At 38.1% G+C, this 17,571-nt stretch overlaps 1 protein-coding gene across 1 annotated transcript in view; it reads right to left on the bottom strand.

Moving 5' to 3' along the window:
* Nucleotides 1–162: 162 nt before the first annotated feature.
* Nucleotides 163–17,571, bottom strand: part of ATRNL1 (attractin like 1) — a 794,298-nt gene continuing 776,889 nt past the window's right edge. Inside the window, exon 29 of the mRNA XM_040255081.1 lies at nt 163–4,550. Within this exon, the coding sequence (XP_040111015.1) occupies nt 4,426–4,550 (125 nt within the window). The 3' untranslated portion in view covers nt 163–4,425. The remainder of the gene's footprint in view (nt 4,551–17,571) is intronic.

Genomic DNA, 17,571 nt, shown 5'->3' with positions numbered 1-17,571 from the left:
GTGAAGGAGAGAGAAATATATTTTGAATGTGGAATTCAACAACCAAATTTTATAACCAAGTCATAGCTGGCAGATAAACTTATCCTTTGGTTGAGTGCTTTTTCCTAGATGATCTTGGGTAGGTAAAAAATATATATAACAAAACTGCATTGGCAATGGGGGTTGGAAGATCCAATGTTTTTATTTCAGCAATTAAACTCCTGATGGATAGCATACTATATCATAAAATGTTGGCTTTTTAAAGCAGGTTTGAACCTTTACACAATCTGTTTTAACACTGGCATGCATACCTGTATACATATATACTGAGATGGTTCTAATTCTCAATTTAAAAAATTTGATACAACTAAAATGTTAAATGTACACTATAATGAAAACACTGCTGTAACACCAACCAGATGGCTTGTATTCCTTGAAAAATTATTTAAAGCATTTGACTTAGAATGATGACTTCATTATTTAAAGAAATTCTTCTAACTGTAAATAAAGGCAGCTCTTTGGCCTAGTGCAATGTATCCTTAATTTGCCTAATCCTAAGAATCACTGAGGTGCTTGCTTATTAAGCATATCAATCTGCAGGGTCCAATCCAGTCCTTCGGTATCTTAATCTCTACAGGCAAAGGCAGGAATGTGCACTGACTCAGGTAGTTCACATGATCAAGTTCCAAACTCATCTAAGTAAACTCACACCTATTTTAGCAAAGAGGCTTTGGAAAGTTGATTTCTTTTTTAAAGTGGGTAGAATTCATTCATTTGATCAGTTTTAATTTTTTAAAACATTTTATATGAAACATTTTTCAAATCAGAGTTTTATGTTCAGTGCCACAAAGACGTACCATGTATGACAACCAAATGTAAGGATCAATCCCTTCTTGCCAAATTTGAACATGAAAGTGACAATCGATGCTCCTGTCTAAATGTCACCAAGCAATCATTTAAAAAAATGCTTTACTAAAACTATATATTTTGAAAGAGTCAAAGCTGATATTGACCCAAGTAGATTTTTTTTAGAAATCTCTATAGTCTAGAAATATAGGAACTGACTCAAGGTTTTTATGAAATCTTCATTTGCAAAAACGTACATGGCTTTTACAGATGGTGAAAATGTGAATGAAAAATTAATAGATGAATTTATAAAACAATTGGTAGAAAAAGAGTGGCTTGGTTGCCCCACGGTTGTTAAACACCAGTTACCTATATTGCACTGCGGGCCCATCGTGGAAGCTTTGTGTCTATTATGTCCACTGTCTTCTAGGTCCACTCTGCAACGTGAGTACAGTAGCTTCCCCACACAGATGGTAAGTCTGAGGCTTTGAAAGGGTAAAACTCACCAGCACCGCACAGCTCAAAGCTGGCTGCAACATCTGTTCTTGGGCCCAACCACCGGTCTGCACTCTAAGTGACCCTGCAGCAGCACAAAGCCATGGAGTCACTGCTGTCTTACTGTAGCCCAAAGAAAATGAGATATTGGGAAGCACAGTTAAGGATTGATTACAGGTTGAAATATATTCTATTTGTAGTTTTCCCTCTGAACATAACACCACAGTATATGGCGTACATTTTCCTTTTATGTGTCTCACTAAATACATTTTCATTTTAAAGCAATTATGAAAATCTCAGTCCTCTTCAAATGTATTAAATTGATCTGTGAGCATGTGCATCCTCTTTAACAAGAAATCTCTAGTTGTCCGCTATTAAAATGATTAAAAAAATTTTTTTAACCAAAGCTTTTCATCTTGGGTGGAATAAGAAATCCTAAAAGTTAAAGAAATTTTCAAAGTCATTCTAAACTGAAATGCACAGAGTTCCATTAAGGTAAAATTTCAAGAGAATCAGTCATTTAATGCCTAACTTCTTGAACAGTATCTTCGTATACTTGTGGTTTCTTTCTTTTTTTTTTTTCAAAGGAAGCTTCCAGATTAAAAGTGTTTGGGATGTGGGGAAAAAAGAAAATGATACAGATTCAAAGCCATTATCCCCAAGGTCTTTTCAATCTACTTGACATAGGGTGAAGTATTCTTGCCAGTAAAAAGCTTTGGAAAGTTGAGAAGATATTGCATAATTTAGTCACAGAGTTAGCCATATTTGGCCCAGAAACATAGAGTATATGACTTTAACTTAACATTGCATCATGTCCCATAATTGTCTAAAATTCAAATTTACAAATTTTAAGAACTCTGAGATTTGAGATGAATGAGGCTTGACAATTCTTTCACACTAATTCCATGTTTAGCCTCTCTAAAAATACAGCTGAAATAGATTTTACATTCAACTCTGTATATTTCTGTCTTTTTGTTATACATGCTTCCATTATAACTGTTACAGAGTATTAAGCAAACTGGGCAATTATTTTACTTTTACATGATTCTACTTTTGTATTCATCAGTTTTGTCAATCTATTTTTCCATGAGAAAAAAATCAACATTTAAAGGGCTCCCCTAAAAAGCTAATAAAATTGCTTGATTGTTTTCAGGAGACATTTACAAACTTCACTTGATTTCTTTTTTTTGAAAGAAAATTTCATAGGGAGGTTAAAAACAAACAGCTCCACTTCCTATCCCTACCAAAACCCCATAGGCTATAGATTGAATTGATCTAAGAATCAGTCTAAATTTTAATGCATGGAAAATAGCAAAATTATCATGCCAACATAAGGAATATATACTATAATTCATAAATGCCTAATCATCAAAACAATGACATAGTCATGGTTAGATGCAACCTAGCAACTACATATTTATGATCATTCCTGCTATACATCACATTCGATCCTCATCAAATTAACCTGGCTATGTAGAAGTGGCATTGTGAAATAAACATTTAATATCACAATAGGGTCATATTCTGCTACTGTACAACCATAGCATGCAAGTAACTATGCGTTAGCTGTAAACAGTAAAGTGTCATTATCTTCCAGAAATCCAAAGAATGTGATAAGTGCATAGAGAGTACTAAACATCAATTATATTTAAATGACTTTCATACTGAACAAAACTATATTGCACAGAGCAGCTTTGGATGTGTCTCTTGTCACTGCTCTCTTCATATATTCTGTAGTCACCTTGAAGTTAAGAAACTGCAGTTCCAAACAAGCTCTGTTCATCTACTGAGTTCTAGCGGACGGCTGTCAAAAATTAGGACACACGTGATTCTACGTTCCAATGTGAAAGCTGTCTTAAACCATCTTCCCTTTCTGCCATAATTCAGACGTTTGAATCATTAAGAATATGCTGAATGCGGCCAGTGACAAGCTTATTTTATTTCTCAGATTGGAGACTTTCATGACACCAATGTGCTCGTGTTAGAAAGGAACACGGTAGATGCTTGCCAGCAAATGCTCTTCTCTACTTGTATTCTAAGTGAAAACAGTTGGCAGGAAAGAAACCTGGGTCATATTATGACTTGGAGGGGGTTTTGACTCTAAAATGCTTTTCACAGCGTTTGTAAAAGGTAGATAAAATCTAGCAGCTAGGAGAGGAGGGCCAAACGAACGTGATCTGTTCTTATAAAAATGCAGATGGATCATTGAGGTCTGATCCAATGATTCTGAGGCCATTAAAAAAATTTCCATATTAGAGCAGAAGCTTGCATACTGTAAAATAACTATTTCAGCTCTCTTCAGGTTTGTGGCATTGGAGGCTGGTTTGGGAAGGTGGGGAAAAATTGATTGCTGGACAGGCTTTTCCATGCTCTATCAGCTCTGATAATGAGTTAGGCAGTTGGCATGGACGACAGCAATGTCCTCGTCACTCAGAATTCTAATAAACCTCCTGTGAAGTTGCACAATACCATCTAGCCAAATGGATTCATTTTGGTTTACATTCCAGTTAGGTGAAAAAGAATCACATTTGAAAACTGAGTTTGGACATGATATGGTCCTGTGAAATATTTAAATACATTTACCTACATCCTACTAAATCAAAATCTTGCTTTTACATTTACAAGGAGATAAAATAGTATTTAAAGCCATTGCAGTTTGTTCATTTCCTGTTCATATACAAGTGACATAAGTTTGCTTAGGAGGCAAAAACTGTACAATTCTCATCACTCAGGCATTATAAAATGTCTTTCTTTAAAGTCCTGGGATATAAACAGTTTGGTTTATATGAATTACATATTTTTCATCTGTATTAAGAAATAATATACATCTTTTTTTTCCAGAGTACTTTAATGTTATCTATGATAAGCCTAAGATAGCTGTAAAAACTAACTTTATCACCTGTGACCATCAATACTATTAATTTTATAAAACTCATGAACATTCTTTGGCCACTCGGGTCATTCCCCTTTCAGAGGGAACTGTGTTTGGGCCCTGGGACCATACAGAGATTTGTCTCCGTGAAAACTGAGGCCTTGGACCAGCCTTTAATGGAAGCCATTTACAGAGTCAAACATGACTGAATGTACAGGAGCAGTTTCTGTTTCTCAGACACAAGTTCCTTGACGCGTCGAGAGGTGGTGTTTTCGATTTCGGACTCCTGAAGTTTTGTCTTTACTATCTGAAGGCTTCTGCTGTGAAATATCTATTAGAGCACTGGCAATTGCAAGGCCTGGAAGAAGAGGAAAAAGGCAGGTAAATGTTTGGTTAGACATTTTGGGGATGGCAACAGTGGTGGCCTTAGTATTGTTTTATATTCAGCTGTTTACTGGAAGTTGTCACGTGGTCTACCCTTTCCTTATATCTTGTTTTGCTTTTTTTCAATTGAAACACAGTTGACTTACAACATCGTAATAATTACTGCTATACAGCAGAGTGATTCAGTTATATTCATAAATACATTCTTTTTTACATTTAAAAATATTTCTAACCTTGGACATATGAACTGTATACATGAAGAAGAGCAAGGACCTAACAAAATTAACTGACTCTGACTTTGGACAATCAAATTACTGAGTGACAAAACACCACAATCAGTGTGGCTATGACTCCACACCTTTGTTTCTATGTCCAAACACAAGTGTGTTCTAAAAGTATAAGGAACTTTCAGTGTTACTACTGGTCGTATGTGTGTGTATATAACACAAGTTAGCATATTATTGTTTTTTTTTTAAATTAGAGTAGTTTTAGGTTTACAGAAATGTTGAACCAATATTGATACATGATTATTAACTAAAGTCTATAGTTTACATTAGGGATCACACTTTGGGCTGTACACAAAGTTCTATGGGTTTTGATAAACGCATACGGTCATATACTCACTGTGAAAGCATCATACAAAAGAGTTTCATTGCCCTAAAAATTTCCTGGGCTTTACCAGTGTATCCTTCCCCTTCCCCTGAGCTTCTGGTAACCACTGATCTTTTTTTTCAAATATCACTATAGCTTTGCATTTCCCAGAATGTCATATAGTTGGAATCATACAGTATGTAGCCTTTTCAGACTGTCTTGTTTCACTTAGCAATATTCCTTTAAGTTAAACCATATCTCTTTTTGGCTTGATAATCCATTTCTTTTATTGCTAAATAATATTCCATTGTATTGATGTACTAGAGTTTGTCTATAGGGTCACAAGACTTGGAGATAACTTGGCAGCTAAACAGAAGCAGCAGCAATAACATATGATGTTGACATCTTTTCCTACACTTATTTGTCATATGCACACATTTCTTTAGTGAGGTATCCATTCAGACCTTTTGTCTATTTTTAATTTTCTTGTTTGTTTTCTTACTGTTGAATTTTAAGAGATTTCTTTTACATTTTGGATACCAGTCCTTTTTCAGACACAGGTTTAGCAAATATTGTCTCCCAGACTATTGTCTGTCTTTTCATTCTCTTACATTGCTTTTAAGAGGTAAGAAAGTACCCTAGAGATAGAGCTGTGAAATGCACATAGAAGAAAGACAACTTGTAGAAATTTAGTGAATAAATGCCTTAAATATAAGAAAAAGATCATTAGTATTATCAATCGAATATCTACATGAAGTGGATCTTTAGCTATCAAAGGTAATGAAGAATATTGTTTTGTCCACTAACTGAAAGGAACATGTGTTAATATGTACAGAAATAGTAAAGCCTTTCCTAAATTTATACAAGCAATGGCTGAATCCAATGCCCTGGTTTCAGTTCAGTTCAGTCGCTCAGTCGTGTCTGACTCTTTGCGACCCCATGGACTGCAGCATGCCAGACTTCCCTGTTCATCACCAACTGCCGGAGCTTGCTCAAACTCATGTCCATTGAGTCAGTGATGCCATCGAACCATCTCATCCTCTGCCATCCTCTTCTCTTCCTGCCTTCAATCTTTCCCAGCATCAGGGTCTTTTCCAATGAATCAGTTCTTCACATCAGGTGGCCAATGAATATTCAGGACTGGTTTCCTTTAGGATAGATTGGTTGAATCTCCTTGCAGTCCAAGGGACTCTCAAGAGCCTTCTCCAACACCACAGTTCAAAAGCATCAATTCTTCAATGCTCAGCTTTCTTTATAGTCCAACTCTCACATCCACACATGACTACTGGAAAAACCATAGCTTTGACTAGATGGACCTTTGTTGGCAAAGTAATGTCTCTGCTTTTTAATATGCTGTCTAGGTTGATCATAGCTTTTCTTCCAAGGAGCAAGCATCTTTTAATTTCATGGCTGCAGTCACCATCTGCAGTGATTTTGGAGCCCCAGAAAATAAAGTCCCTCACTGTTTCCATTGTTTCCCCATCTACTTGACATGAAGTGATGGGACCAGATGCCACGATCTTAGTTTTTTGTATGTTGAGTTTTAAGCCAACTTTTTTCACTCTCCTCTTTCACTTTCATCAAGAGGCCTTTTAGTTCCTCTTCACTTTCTGCCATAAAGCATGGTATCATCTGCATATCTGAGGTAACTGATATTTCTCCTGGCAGTCTTGATTCCAGCTTGTGCTTCATCCAGCCTGGCATTTCACATGATGTACTCTGCATATAAGTTAAATAAGCAGGGTGACAATATACAGCCTTGACGTACTCCTTTCCCAATTTGGAACCAGTCCGTTGTTCCATGTCCGGTTCTAACTGTTGCTTCTTGACCTGCATACAGGTTTCTCAGGAGGCAGGTCAGGTGGTCTAGTATTCCCATGTCTTGAAGATCATTTTCCACAGTTGGCTGTGATCTACACAATCAAAGGCTTTGGCATAATCAATAAAACAGAAGATGTTTTTCTGGAACTCTTTTGCTTTTTTGATGATCCAATGGATGTTGGTAATTTGATCTCTGGTTCCTCTACCTTTTCTAAATCCAGCTTGTACATTTGGAAGTTCACAGTTCATATACTGTTGAAGCCTGGCTTGGAGAATTTTGAGCATTACTTTGCTAGCATGTGAGATGATTGGAACTGTGCGGTGAAAAAAACTGAAATTTTCCATTCTTGTGGCCACTGCTGAGTTTTCCAAATTTGCTGGCATATTGAGTGCAGCACTTTTACAGCATCATCTTTTAGGATTTGAAGTAGCTCAACTGGAATCCCATCACCTTGACTAGCTTTGTTTAAAGTGACACTTCCTAAGGCCCACTTGACTTCACATTCCAGGATGTCTGGCCTCTAGGTGAGTGATCACACCATTATGTTTATCTGGTTCATGAAGATCTTTCTTGTACAGTTCTTCTGTGTATTCTTGCCACCTCTTCTTAATACCTTCTACTTCTTTTAGGTCCATACCATTTCTGTCCTTTATTGTGCCTATCTTTACATGAAATGTTCCCTTGGTATTTCTAACTTTTTAAGAGATCTCTAGCCTTTCCGATTCTATTGTTTTCTCTATTTCCTTGCACTGATCACTGAAGAAGGCTTTCTTATCTCTGCTTGCTAGTCTTTGGAACTTGCATTCAAATGGAACTCGCATTTTCTTCTTTGCTTTTCACTTCTCTTCTTTTCACAGCTATTTGCAAGGCCTCCTCAGACAGCCATTTTGCTTTTTTGCCTTTCTTTTTCTTGTGGATACCTTGATCACTGCCTCCTGTATAATGTCACGAACATCCATCCATAGTTCTTCAGGCACTCCATCAGATCTAATCTCTTGAATCTATTTGTCACTTCCACTGTATCACTGTAAAGGATTTGATTTAGGTCATTCCTGAATGGTCTAGTGGTTTTCCCTACTTTCTTCAATTTAAGTCTGAATTTTGCAGTAAAGAATTCATGATCTGAGCCACAGTCAGCTCCCGGTCTTGTTTTTGCAGACTGTATAGAGCTTCTCCATCTTTAGCTGCAAAGAATATAATCAATACGATTTTGGTATTGACCATCTGGTGATGTCCATGTGTAGAGTCTTCTCTTGTGTTGTTGGAAGAGGGTGCTTGCTATGACCAGAGCATTCTCTTGGCAAAACTCTATTAGCTTTTGCCCTGCTTCATTTGTACTCTAAGGCCAAATTTGCCTCCAGGTATCTCTTGACTTCCTATTTTTGCATTTCAGTCCCCTATAATGAAAAGGACATCTTTTTTGGGTGTTTGTTCTACAAGGTCTTGTAGGTTTTCATAGAACTGTTCAACTTCACCTTCTTCAGCATTACTGGTCAGGGCATAGACTTGGATTACTGTGTTATATAGAATGGTTTGCCTTGGAAATGAACAGAGATGATTCTGTCATTTTTGAGATTGCATCCAAGTACTACATTTCAGACTCTTTTGTTGACTATAATGGCTATTCCATTTCTTCTAAGGGATTCTTGCCCACAGTAGTAGATGTAATGGTCATCTGAGTTAAATTAGCCCATTCCAGTCCATTTTAGTTTATTGATTCCTAAAATGTCAATGCTCACTCTTGCCATCTCCTGTTTGACCACTTCTAATTTGCCTTGATTCATGGACCTAATATTCCAGGTTCCTGTGCCATATTGCTCTTTGCAGCATCGGACTTTACTTCCATCATCAGTCACATCCACAACTGGGCATTGTTTTTGCTTTGGCTCTGTCTCTTCATTCTTTCTGGAGTTATTTCTCCATTCTTCTCCAGTAGAATATTGGGCACCTACTGACCTAGGGAGTTCATATTTCAGTGTCATATCTTTTTGCCTTTTCATACTGTTCATGGGGTTCTCAAGGCAAGAATATTGAAGTGGTTTGCCATTCCCTTCTCCAGTGGACCATGTTTTGTCAGAACTCTCCACCATGACCCATCTGTCTTGGGTCACCCTCATACCCTGGTTTATCACAGCTATATAAGAACCATTTTAGTTTCTGTCGACTTCCATAGAATTTTTGAATAAAATGAGATGTGCCAAATCCCCATACTAATACATGAGATGAGACTGCTTGCTTCAAGAAGGCACCAATTTCCCTCCACAAGGTCTTGGAGACTTGACTCTGAATTGAGTTGAACCAGTCCCCAAGCTCTCACAGACATCTTCTCAATGTGCTGCTCTTAGAGGAAGACCTCACATTGGAATTTCATGCTATGCGAGGTGTTGAATTATTTTATTCCTGCGGGTCAATGTATACTAGATAAGTCTCAAATATGATCTGGCAAGAACAGAACTCCAGAAATTTATGAACAGAAAAGAATGCCAGCGAGGGGAAATGGACACTATAAGAAGGTCAACTAGTCTCCTGCACAGCAGTGTGCTGTAGAAATCAAGGGAAAAGGGGGTTTATGTCATCTGCATAAAGTACACAAGGGGCCAGCAGGTGAGGCTTGCCACAGAGGCCTTTGGATCTGCTCAAGGATGATTCTGGTGATCCTGGAGTCATTTCCATACTTAGCTGAGAATGGAAGCCAGAGAATTCAGCAGGTAATGAGGTGAGAGGGAGTGTGACCAACAGATATTAGTTCTGTGTTGATGACATTTGTCAATGGAAAGAAGTAAGTAAGCTGGTACACAGAGGAAGCAGTAGGGTCAGATGAGATCTAGGTGAATGCATGTGATGATCTGAGTTCATATAGTTTTAAAAGGAAAACAGAGTTTCAGGTACATTTGAAAACAGAAGAGAAGGTATTGATGGAGAAGGAGAAATGAATGGTGTTATGGAGGGAAGGGATTAAAAAATTAATCACTGGCTAGGCTGATAATTTCCATATTTCCCTTTTAAGAGTTGCTGCTAAATAAAGTACTCTTTTAGAATATTAAATAACTATCCTGAGTTTCTTAGAGATAACGCAAGCTCACAGGTTCAAAGTTTAAGTAAAAACTGCTTTTGTGACCTATGAAGAGACCACATGAACTTCTGAAGTGTAACAATGGACGTTTTAACCACTTACTCTGCTGTAAGAAATAATTATTTTGTTATTTCTTTAAGGGAGGGGAGTTGAAGCACATTATTTAAAAAAAAAAACCAAAAACACAGACCATGGTTATGCTAAGTGACAGTTCTGTTCAGACAGGCATTAAGTTTCCAAGGATCTCCTGGCACACTTCTGTCAAAATTTACAACCTTCTGTTATTTTATCCTTGGCACCATCTTATCCAGAGACAGCCAAATATGAAAAATAATACGTGTCTTTTTTAATGTGGACAGAGACCACTTACACTAATTCTAATGATCACAGCATCCAAATATGAAATCATGTTATTCATTAAACTATTGCATGACCTCGTCCAAAGAGCCCTGAGGAATAACACCTTCCCACTTACATGTGGCTGCAAACACTGTTTTCCATACAGAAGATACATGGCCTAGAGAGACCGCTCACATGTGGCTGCAAACATTGTTTTCTGTAAAGAAGACACATGGCCTAGAAAGAAGTAAGCAGTTTAAGTGGCCCAAACAGGAAATGTTATGCTAATCCTAAACTGTGACTGTATCTGTGTATTTTGGGGTATGTGAATGTGAAGTCTGGGTTTACTAACAATTTGTAAGCTTAGAAACATTCAGTTGAAACTAATCAGTCATAAACCATATTTCAGTCCTTAATTGAGAACTAAAATGACAAATCACGCTTGTTTCTAATTTAACAGCTTTTTATCCTTTCTTATGAAAACTGAACAACCAATTGCATTTTCAGATTCTACATTAACAGCAATTTGTATTCAAGAAACTGTGCTTTCCTCCAGGCAGTGATGTTTGAGTGACCACCATGTATACTCATAGAGGACACTCAGAGGGCCATTTGCCCAGGTCTTATCTTCTTAATGAGCCAAATGATGCTTTTATTCAAATTTAAGCTTGAGTCCTTTCACTGGACCACACAACTGGTGGCATACCATGAGTTCTTCTGCATTTAAATCCTGTAATCTAATTAGAAACAGCACAATCATAATAACTGCATGTATATGTGTGTGCCTTGTGTTAAATTAAGTGTAAGTTTTTATTATTATGTTTGTATTTTTTCATATTTTCATATATGTGTGTATGTGTGCCAAGTTGCTTCAGTAGTGTCTTGACTGTTTGCGACCCTTTGGACTGCAGCCTGCCAGGCTCCTCTGCCTGGAATTCTCCAGGGAAGAATACTGGAGCGGGTTGCCATGCTTTTTCCAGGGGATCTTCCCAACTCAGGGATTGAACTCAGGTCTCTTAGGGTTCCTGCAATGCAGACAGATTCGTCACCACTCAGCCACTGGGAAGCCCACTCATATATGAAGAACTTTTAAACATTGCAACAATAACCCCGAAATTGATAGGCCTTCCTTCAACCTGTAAGAGGCCCTGGATACAAAAGTAAACTGGAGAGACAAAAATCCTATCTTCTTAAATTGTCTTAAATTTAATGAGTGTGTGAAGGATTCATTAAAAAAGAGAGAGAGAGAAATTAAAGTAATTTCTGTCATTACCTTTCAGCATATTTATTGTAAGGAACCTACTTTTCTTAATTGAGAAAAGGAAGTCAAATCAGTAGCTCTTTAAAGAAAGAAAATATTGCCTCCCTTCTCCCAGAAAATATAACAGTTATATGCTGGTAAGAGACTAAAGATACAGACAATGGCCAGATGATCTATGAAAACAGAACTCTGGCCCACAGGCTGTAGCAACCTGCACAGGAAACCAACCTCTTCTCTACAATCACCAGCCCAAGAACCCCACCTGCTATCTCAGGCTTATAGGAATCAGACTGCTATCTTTAGTAACAATTCAAGGTGTCAAACAATTGTCCCTGTAACAATGAGCCCTGAAAAGTCGGGACTTGATTAACGACTGACAGCTTCCCTAATTTTTGTCCCTGTTTTCAACTTAGGACCTGCTGCTGCTGCTGCTAAGTTGCTTCAGTCGTGTCCAACTCAGTGCGACCCCAGAGACGGAGAAAGGTAAATATACATCCCTAACCAACCATACGGGCTTCCCTGGTCGCTCATATGGTGAAGAATCTGGCTGCAATGCAGAAAACCCGAGTTCGATCCCTGGTGGTGAAGATCCCCTGGAGAAGGGAATGGCAACCCACTCCAGTATCCTTGCCTGGGGAATTCCATGGACAGAGGAACCTGGGAGGCATCCATGGGGTTGCAAAGAGTTGGACATGACTGAGCAACTAAACACACAACCAACCACATAGGATGCCCGCTTCTGGTTAGCCCGCCTCTAGCCTTCCAGCTCTCTGGTGCCAACAGTCTCCAGGAAGCACATACTTGAAGGCCTCTCTTTTTTTCCATTATAGAATGTTTCCACACATTTGCCTGTGTCTTAAGTCTTCGCTGGGCTTCCCCAGTGGCTCAGTGGTAAAGAATCTGTCTGCATTGCAGGAGATGCAGATTCGATCCCTGGGTCAGGAAGATCTCCTGGAGAAGGAAATGGCAACCCACTCTAGTATTCTTGCCTGTGAAATCCCATGGACAGAGGAAGCCTGACCCGCTACAGTCTGTGGGGTCGCCAAAGAGTCAGACGTGATTTAACAACTGAACAACACGTCTCTGCCACAGTGCAAGCAAGCAATGATGGATGACTCCCTCGCTGGGTAGCAAGTTCTGAATGAGCTGTCTTTGCTTCTAATTTGGTTGGTCTTGGTTTATTGTCACACTGGCAACGAGGAAATAAAGGCAGCTTGAGATCTTTCCTGGATTGTTAAGAAAACGTACATCAAGAAAATCAAAGCAACTTAGAAATGAGGTCTCCGTATCGGTCTTTGAAGCAAATGCTTTCTCCTGGTTTAGATTTCGCTAGGAACTTTTTCCTAGTGAGAGGTTTATTCTGGTGATGATCCCACACTCCGAGAGCCACTGGAGTAAGTACTTCCTCCTGGCAGGGGGCTGCGCAGTGGCGCAGGCCCCATGTTCCATTAAAATCGGGTCACTCCCAAAGATCATTTTTCAAAAAGTCACACAAATCATCTGACGAAATCCACTTATTGTGTTCTCTAGGCCTAGCACAGTTTCTTGTTATCAAAGCAATACAATTAACTGGGGAACAATTCATTATTTTAGACTGGCGGTCTAAAGGAATTTCATTTACCATGTCAAGATGATGTACAGATGCTACAGGCTAGCAAAATTTACATCAAAATATGCCAGGAGATTCAATACATATGCTGGGGTTTAAGTATTTATTATAAGCTTTGCCTTTTTGCACTTTTAGTTCTTATATACCAGATACTATGACATTTAGATTATTTAAAATCTGAATTATCAACCTTATAAGAGAGAAGGTGCCATCTTCTATCTCCTATTCCATTTTCCATGGCCTCTTGGCATTCTGAACTGGCGCTTGCTAATGGGGAGAGTCAGCAAGGCTGCCCTGGTTTACCAGGGTGGAGCAAGCTGGGAGGAAAGCAGGCTTCTTTGGGGCCATGCACATTTCTTTCAGAGCACCGGCACTGTTTAGTAGTCACTGGTTCGCATGGCAAGAGCTACCAGAGACATTTAGAACATGAAGAAGATGCACCCAAATCAGGCCTTTACTCAGCACCTCGGATTAAAAAACTATGTTTTCCTCTTAAATTTAAGAACTTCATTTATCAGTAAACATGTACAGAATGCCCAAAAGAGAAAGCAATGGAAATGAGTACCAGCTAAATAATTTAAATGGTAAATATATCTTTCTAAGACCACTAAGTTTGAGATAAAAACCACCAAGGAGAAACAGGAATTTAGTTATCTTGAGTAAAACGTTAGCTTTTTCTAATGGAAGTGAAATGGTATTAGTAGGTGCCAGCAGTAACAATCTAATCATAAAATTACTGATGTGTGTGTGTTTGTTTGTTTTTTTACAATTATGCAGAACAATTAATAAGTACAGTAATAAAATACTGCACATCAAATGAAATTGCTTTGGAAAGAACACTCTCGCTTTATGTACAAACATCGCACTTCCATTTTATATTTGAACAGAGCCTCAGAAAAGTCATTCATTTCGAAATGCTCTCCTCCCAAGTCTGTGTAAGAGCAGGCACCACTATATATTTTAATTTTCCAAGAAAACAGCTTCATTAGGCGTGAAAGGTTAATTGCAGGTTTAAGTGGAGCTCAGGGAATGGTTCTGGGTCTGTAGTGAATTGCACAGCCTGCTTCAGGAAGACTTGAATGAGTGCTGTAAACTGTTTGCCCCGCTGGAATGTTTTACTACCTCATTTACTATCTGTCTTCTTTTACGGCTTGTATTTGTAGTTCTTCTAAACCTTTAATGGCTACAGTTTTATTTCACTGTAATCAGATTTAAATGGAAATACCATGCTGGGATGTTCAAATGCTTTCCCTCTGATTGTATACAGCTACATACTACTGATCAGAGTCTTGGCTATCCTTCACACGATTAAGAAAGTGACTTTGGGAAACTTTGGTGTGACATAGACTTGTGCTATTGTGCAGACTGAATTTAATATTCAGTGTGGCCACCCTTGCTAACAGGCAACTAGGGCTGGATGCATAATTAGAAAATATGCATTTCCATTTTAATTTATCTGTTGGAAGGCCAGCATCGCTGAAGTCATTATTAGGCAAAACGCCAAAGGTTACATTGTTGAACAAAAATTGAAATACTTCAAGTGCTGAAGATACTGGAATGACAAATGGACTAGTCATATTTGAGAGCTAAAGAGAGCTTTCCCTTCACCTATTAAAAACCAGTGATAACTACAGATGCCAGTGTTTAAATACAAATGATTATTGTCTTCTGGTTTATAAAATTTTGTTTGGCCTTTAACACATCATAATATTTTAAAATTTCATTTAAATACATACTATAAAGTTCTACAAAATGTAATCTTGCTTGAGCACCACAGTGCTGAGCACTTCCTGAATTTTGTATGAACTGTTTCCTCACTGGAATGAGCTGAACAGATCATGGAGAGTACTGTCTCAAGTCATTGTTTAAGGCAAATCCTCATGGTTCTTCACAAGCAAAGTTTCTCTTAGATCTTTTCAGTTCTGATTTTAATTACATACTAGGAAATTTTATTGACTCATTTGAAATACTTTGTGACTCTTTTTTTAGAGTCACGAACACTGTAAGAACCAGCTTTGCAGCTGCCTCTTCATGCTTTTAAGTAAATTTCTAATTGAGAATTCCGTTTCTAAGCCAACAGGGAAAATATATCCTAGTATTTTCTTAATTCAATTAAAAAATCTGTTATATGATAATCCCTTATTTTAAGCCCTAATTATCTTTAATTTAAGAGCATATTGCTTATTGAAGAAACTGAACTAGAGCAGTTTTATAAACATTGCAATATTTTATTTTCCATTATGTAGAGACACTGTATTTTAGCATTTCTAGTAGTATCATGTCATTGTTTGTTTTAGAGTAAATGAAATTATATGTGAAAGTATTTTATAAACTATAGAGCATTATACAAAGTGAGCTGCTACTGCTAAGTTGCTTCCGTCGTGTCCGACTCTGCGACCCCATAGATGGAAGCCCACCAGGCTCCCCGCATCCCTGGGATTCTCCAGGCAAGAACACTGGAGTAGGTTGCCATTTCCTTCTTCAATGCATGAAAGTGAAAAGTGAAAGTGAAGTCGTTCAGTTGTGTCCGACTCTTTGCCACCCCATGGACTGCAGCCCACCAGGCTCCTCCACCCATGGGATTTTCCAGGCAAGAGTAATGGAGTGGGGTGCACTGCCTTCTCCAACAAAGTGAGCTAATCATTGCAATAATAGAATAATAAAGTTTGTGTGTGTGTGTGTGTGTGTGTGTGAGTGTGTGCTCAGTCATATCCCACTGACCCTGTGGACTGCAGTCAGGCAGGCTCCTCTGTCCATGGAATTTTCTAGGCAAGAATACTAGAGTAAGTTGCTAATTCCTACTCCAGGGGATCTTCCCGACCCAGGACTGAACCTGTGTCTCCTGCACTGGTAAGTGGCTTTTTTAGCCCTGAGCCATCTGGGAAGCTCAGAATAATAAGATACTACCACCAATAATAAGAAATCACAATCAAATCATAAATGTTCAGAAAACTCCGAATTCCTAAGGATCGAAAAGTTGTTTAAACAGCAGATCACTTCATTCAACTATTATTTCTTGAGTTCCTACTATATGCCAGGTACTGCTTTGGTCCATTCGGGTTAAGCTAATAAGACAGACAAGACATAAAAGCTTCTGTAGCTCCTGATGTTTATATTATAGTCAATCAAGGTCATGTGTTCTTTTGACTAAGTTACTGTAAGGACTGAATGTGAAGGGCTTAGAGAAGTCCCTGGCATGTAAAAGCTCAAACATATCCATCACCATCATCATCATCAACACTGGGAAGTTTGACGTCAAATAGGAAATCAACAAAACGTTGGGTGTTCAAGATTTGGTCTCTATCCTTTAGGCTCATTCATTCAGCAATTCACTCAAAAACCAGTATAGCTATCATGTGGAATGAAAAAGGAAGGGGAAAAATTTGATAGAAAGACAGACTTAAAGACTCACAGATAGTATCACTTGAGAACAGTACTGTCTGTGAGGTGATACTTTATTCAGAACTGAAGTCAATTATTTTGATGCTCTGGATACTAAACATGAGAACTTGCTCATGAACGTATGAATGACGTGGGTGTGTTGCCGGCTCATTAAGGAATGTAAAAATAACTGCAAGTGATCGTGGCTAAATAGACGAATGACAATAATAAAGAAAACATTATATTAATACTGCTTGTGCTATTAAAGACACCACTAATAATTAACGTGCATCCATTTTTTTAGAATTAAAAATGCTTTTACATTAATTATCTAGGTTGTTCCTTAAGACTGTTCTGTTGAAGTAGGCCAGGAAGCTATTTTTATCCTTGCTTCACAGATGGCCAGAACAAGCCACAGACTGAATGACTAGTTCAGGCTCACACAGCTGGTGGTCATGGTGGGACCTGAACCCAGGATTCTAGATCCTTTGACTCCCACTTTGCTCAATTTATTGCTATTAGCAAGAAACTTCTGTGTTAGTACAAATGGCTAACACATGATTTTGAACCAAAAGAAAAAGAAAAGAAGAAACGGGTAGGGATTTAAAATCAGTTATGGTCAAAGGCATTCATTATTGCTAATAGTTATAAAGCATCATCAACTCAATGGACATGATGAATTGGAGTGAACTCTGGAAGATAGTGAAGGACACGGGAGCCTGGATTGCTGCATTCCACTGGGTCACAAAGAATCGGACATGACTTAGTGACTGAACAACAACACAGTTATAAAAACAACAATAATAATATAAACAATAACTATTCTGTTAATACTGATATTATATGCCAGGCATTGCCCTCCACACTTTATACACATTATTTTATCCATTTATGCAGATAGGAGTGGATGACAATACAG

Source organism: Oryx dammah, unplaced genomic scaffold (genome assembly GCF_014754425.2).
Source record: "Oryx dammah isolate SB20612 unplaced genomic scaffold, SCBI_Odam_1.1 HiC_scaffold_14, whole genome shotgun sequence".
Lineage (NCBI taxonomy): Eukaryota > Metazoa > Chordata > Mammalia > Artiodactyla > Bovidae > Oryx > Oryx dammah.
The sequence above is the reverse complement of the archived record's forward strand: the minus strand, read 5'-3'. Positions and strand labels throughout refer to the sequence as shown.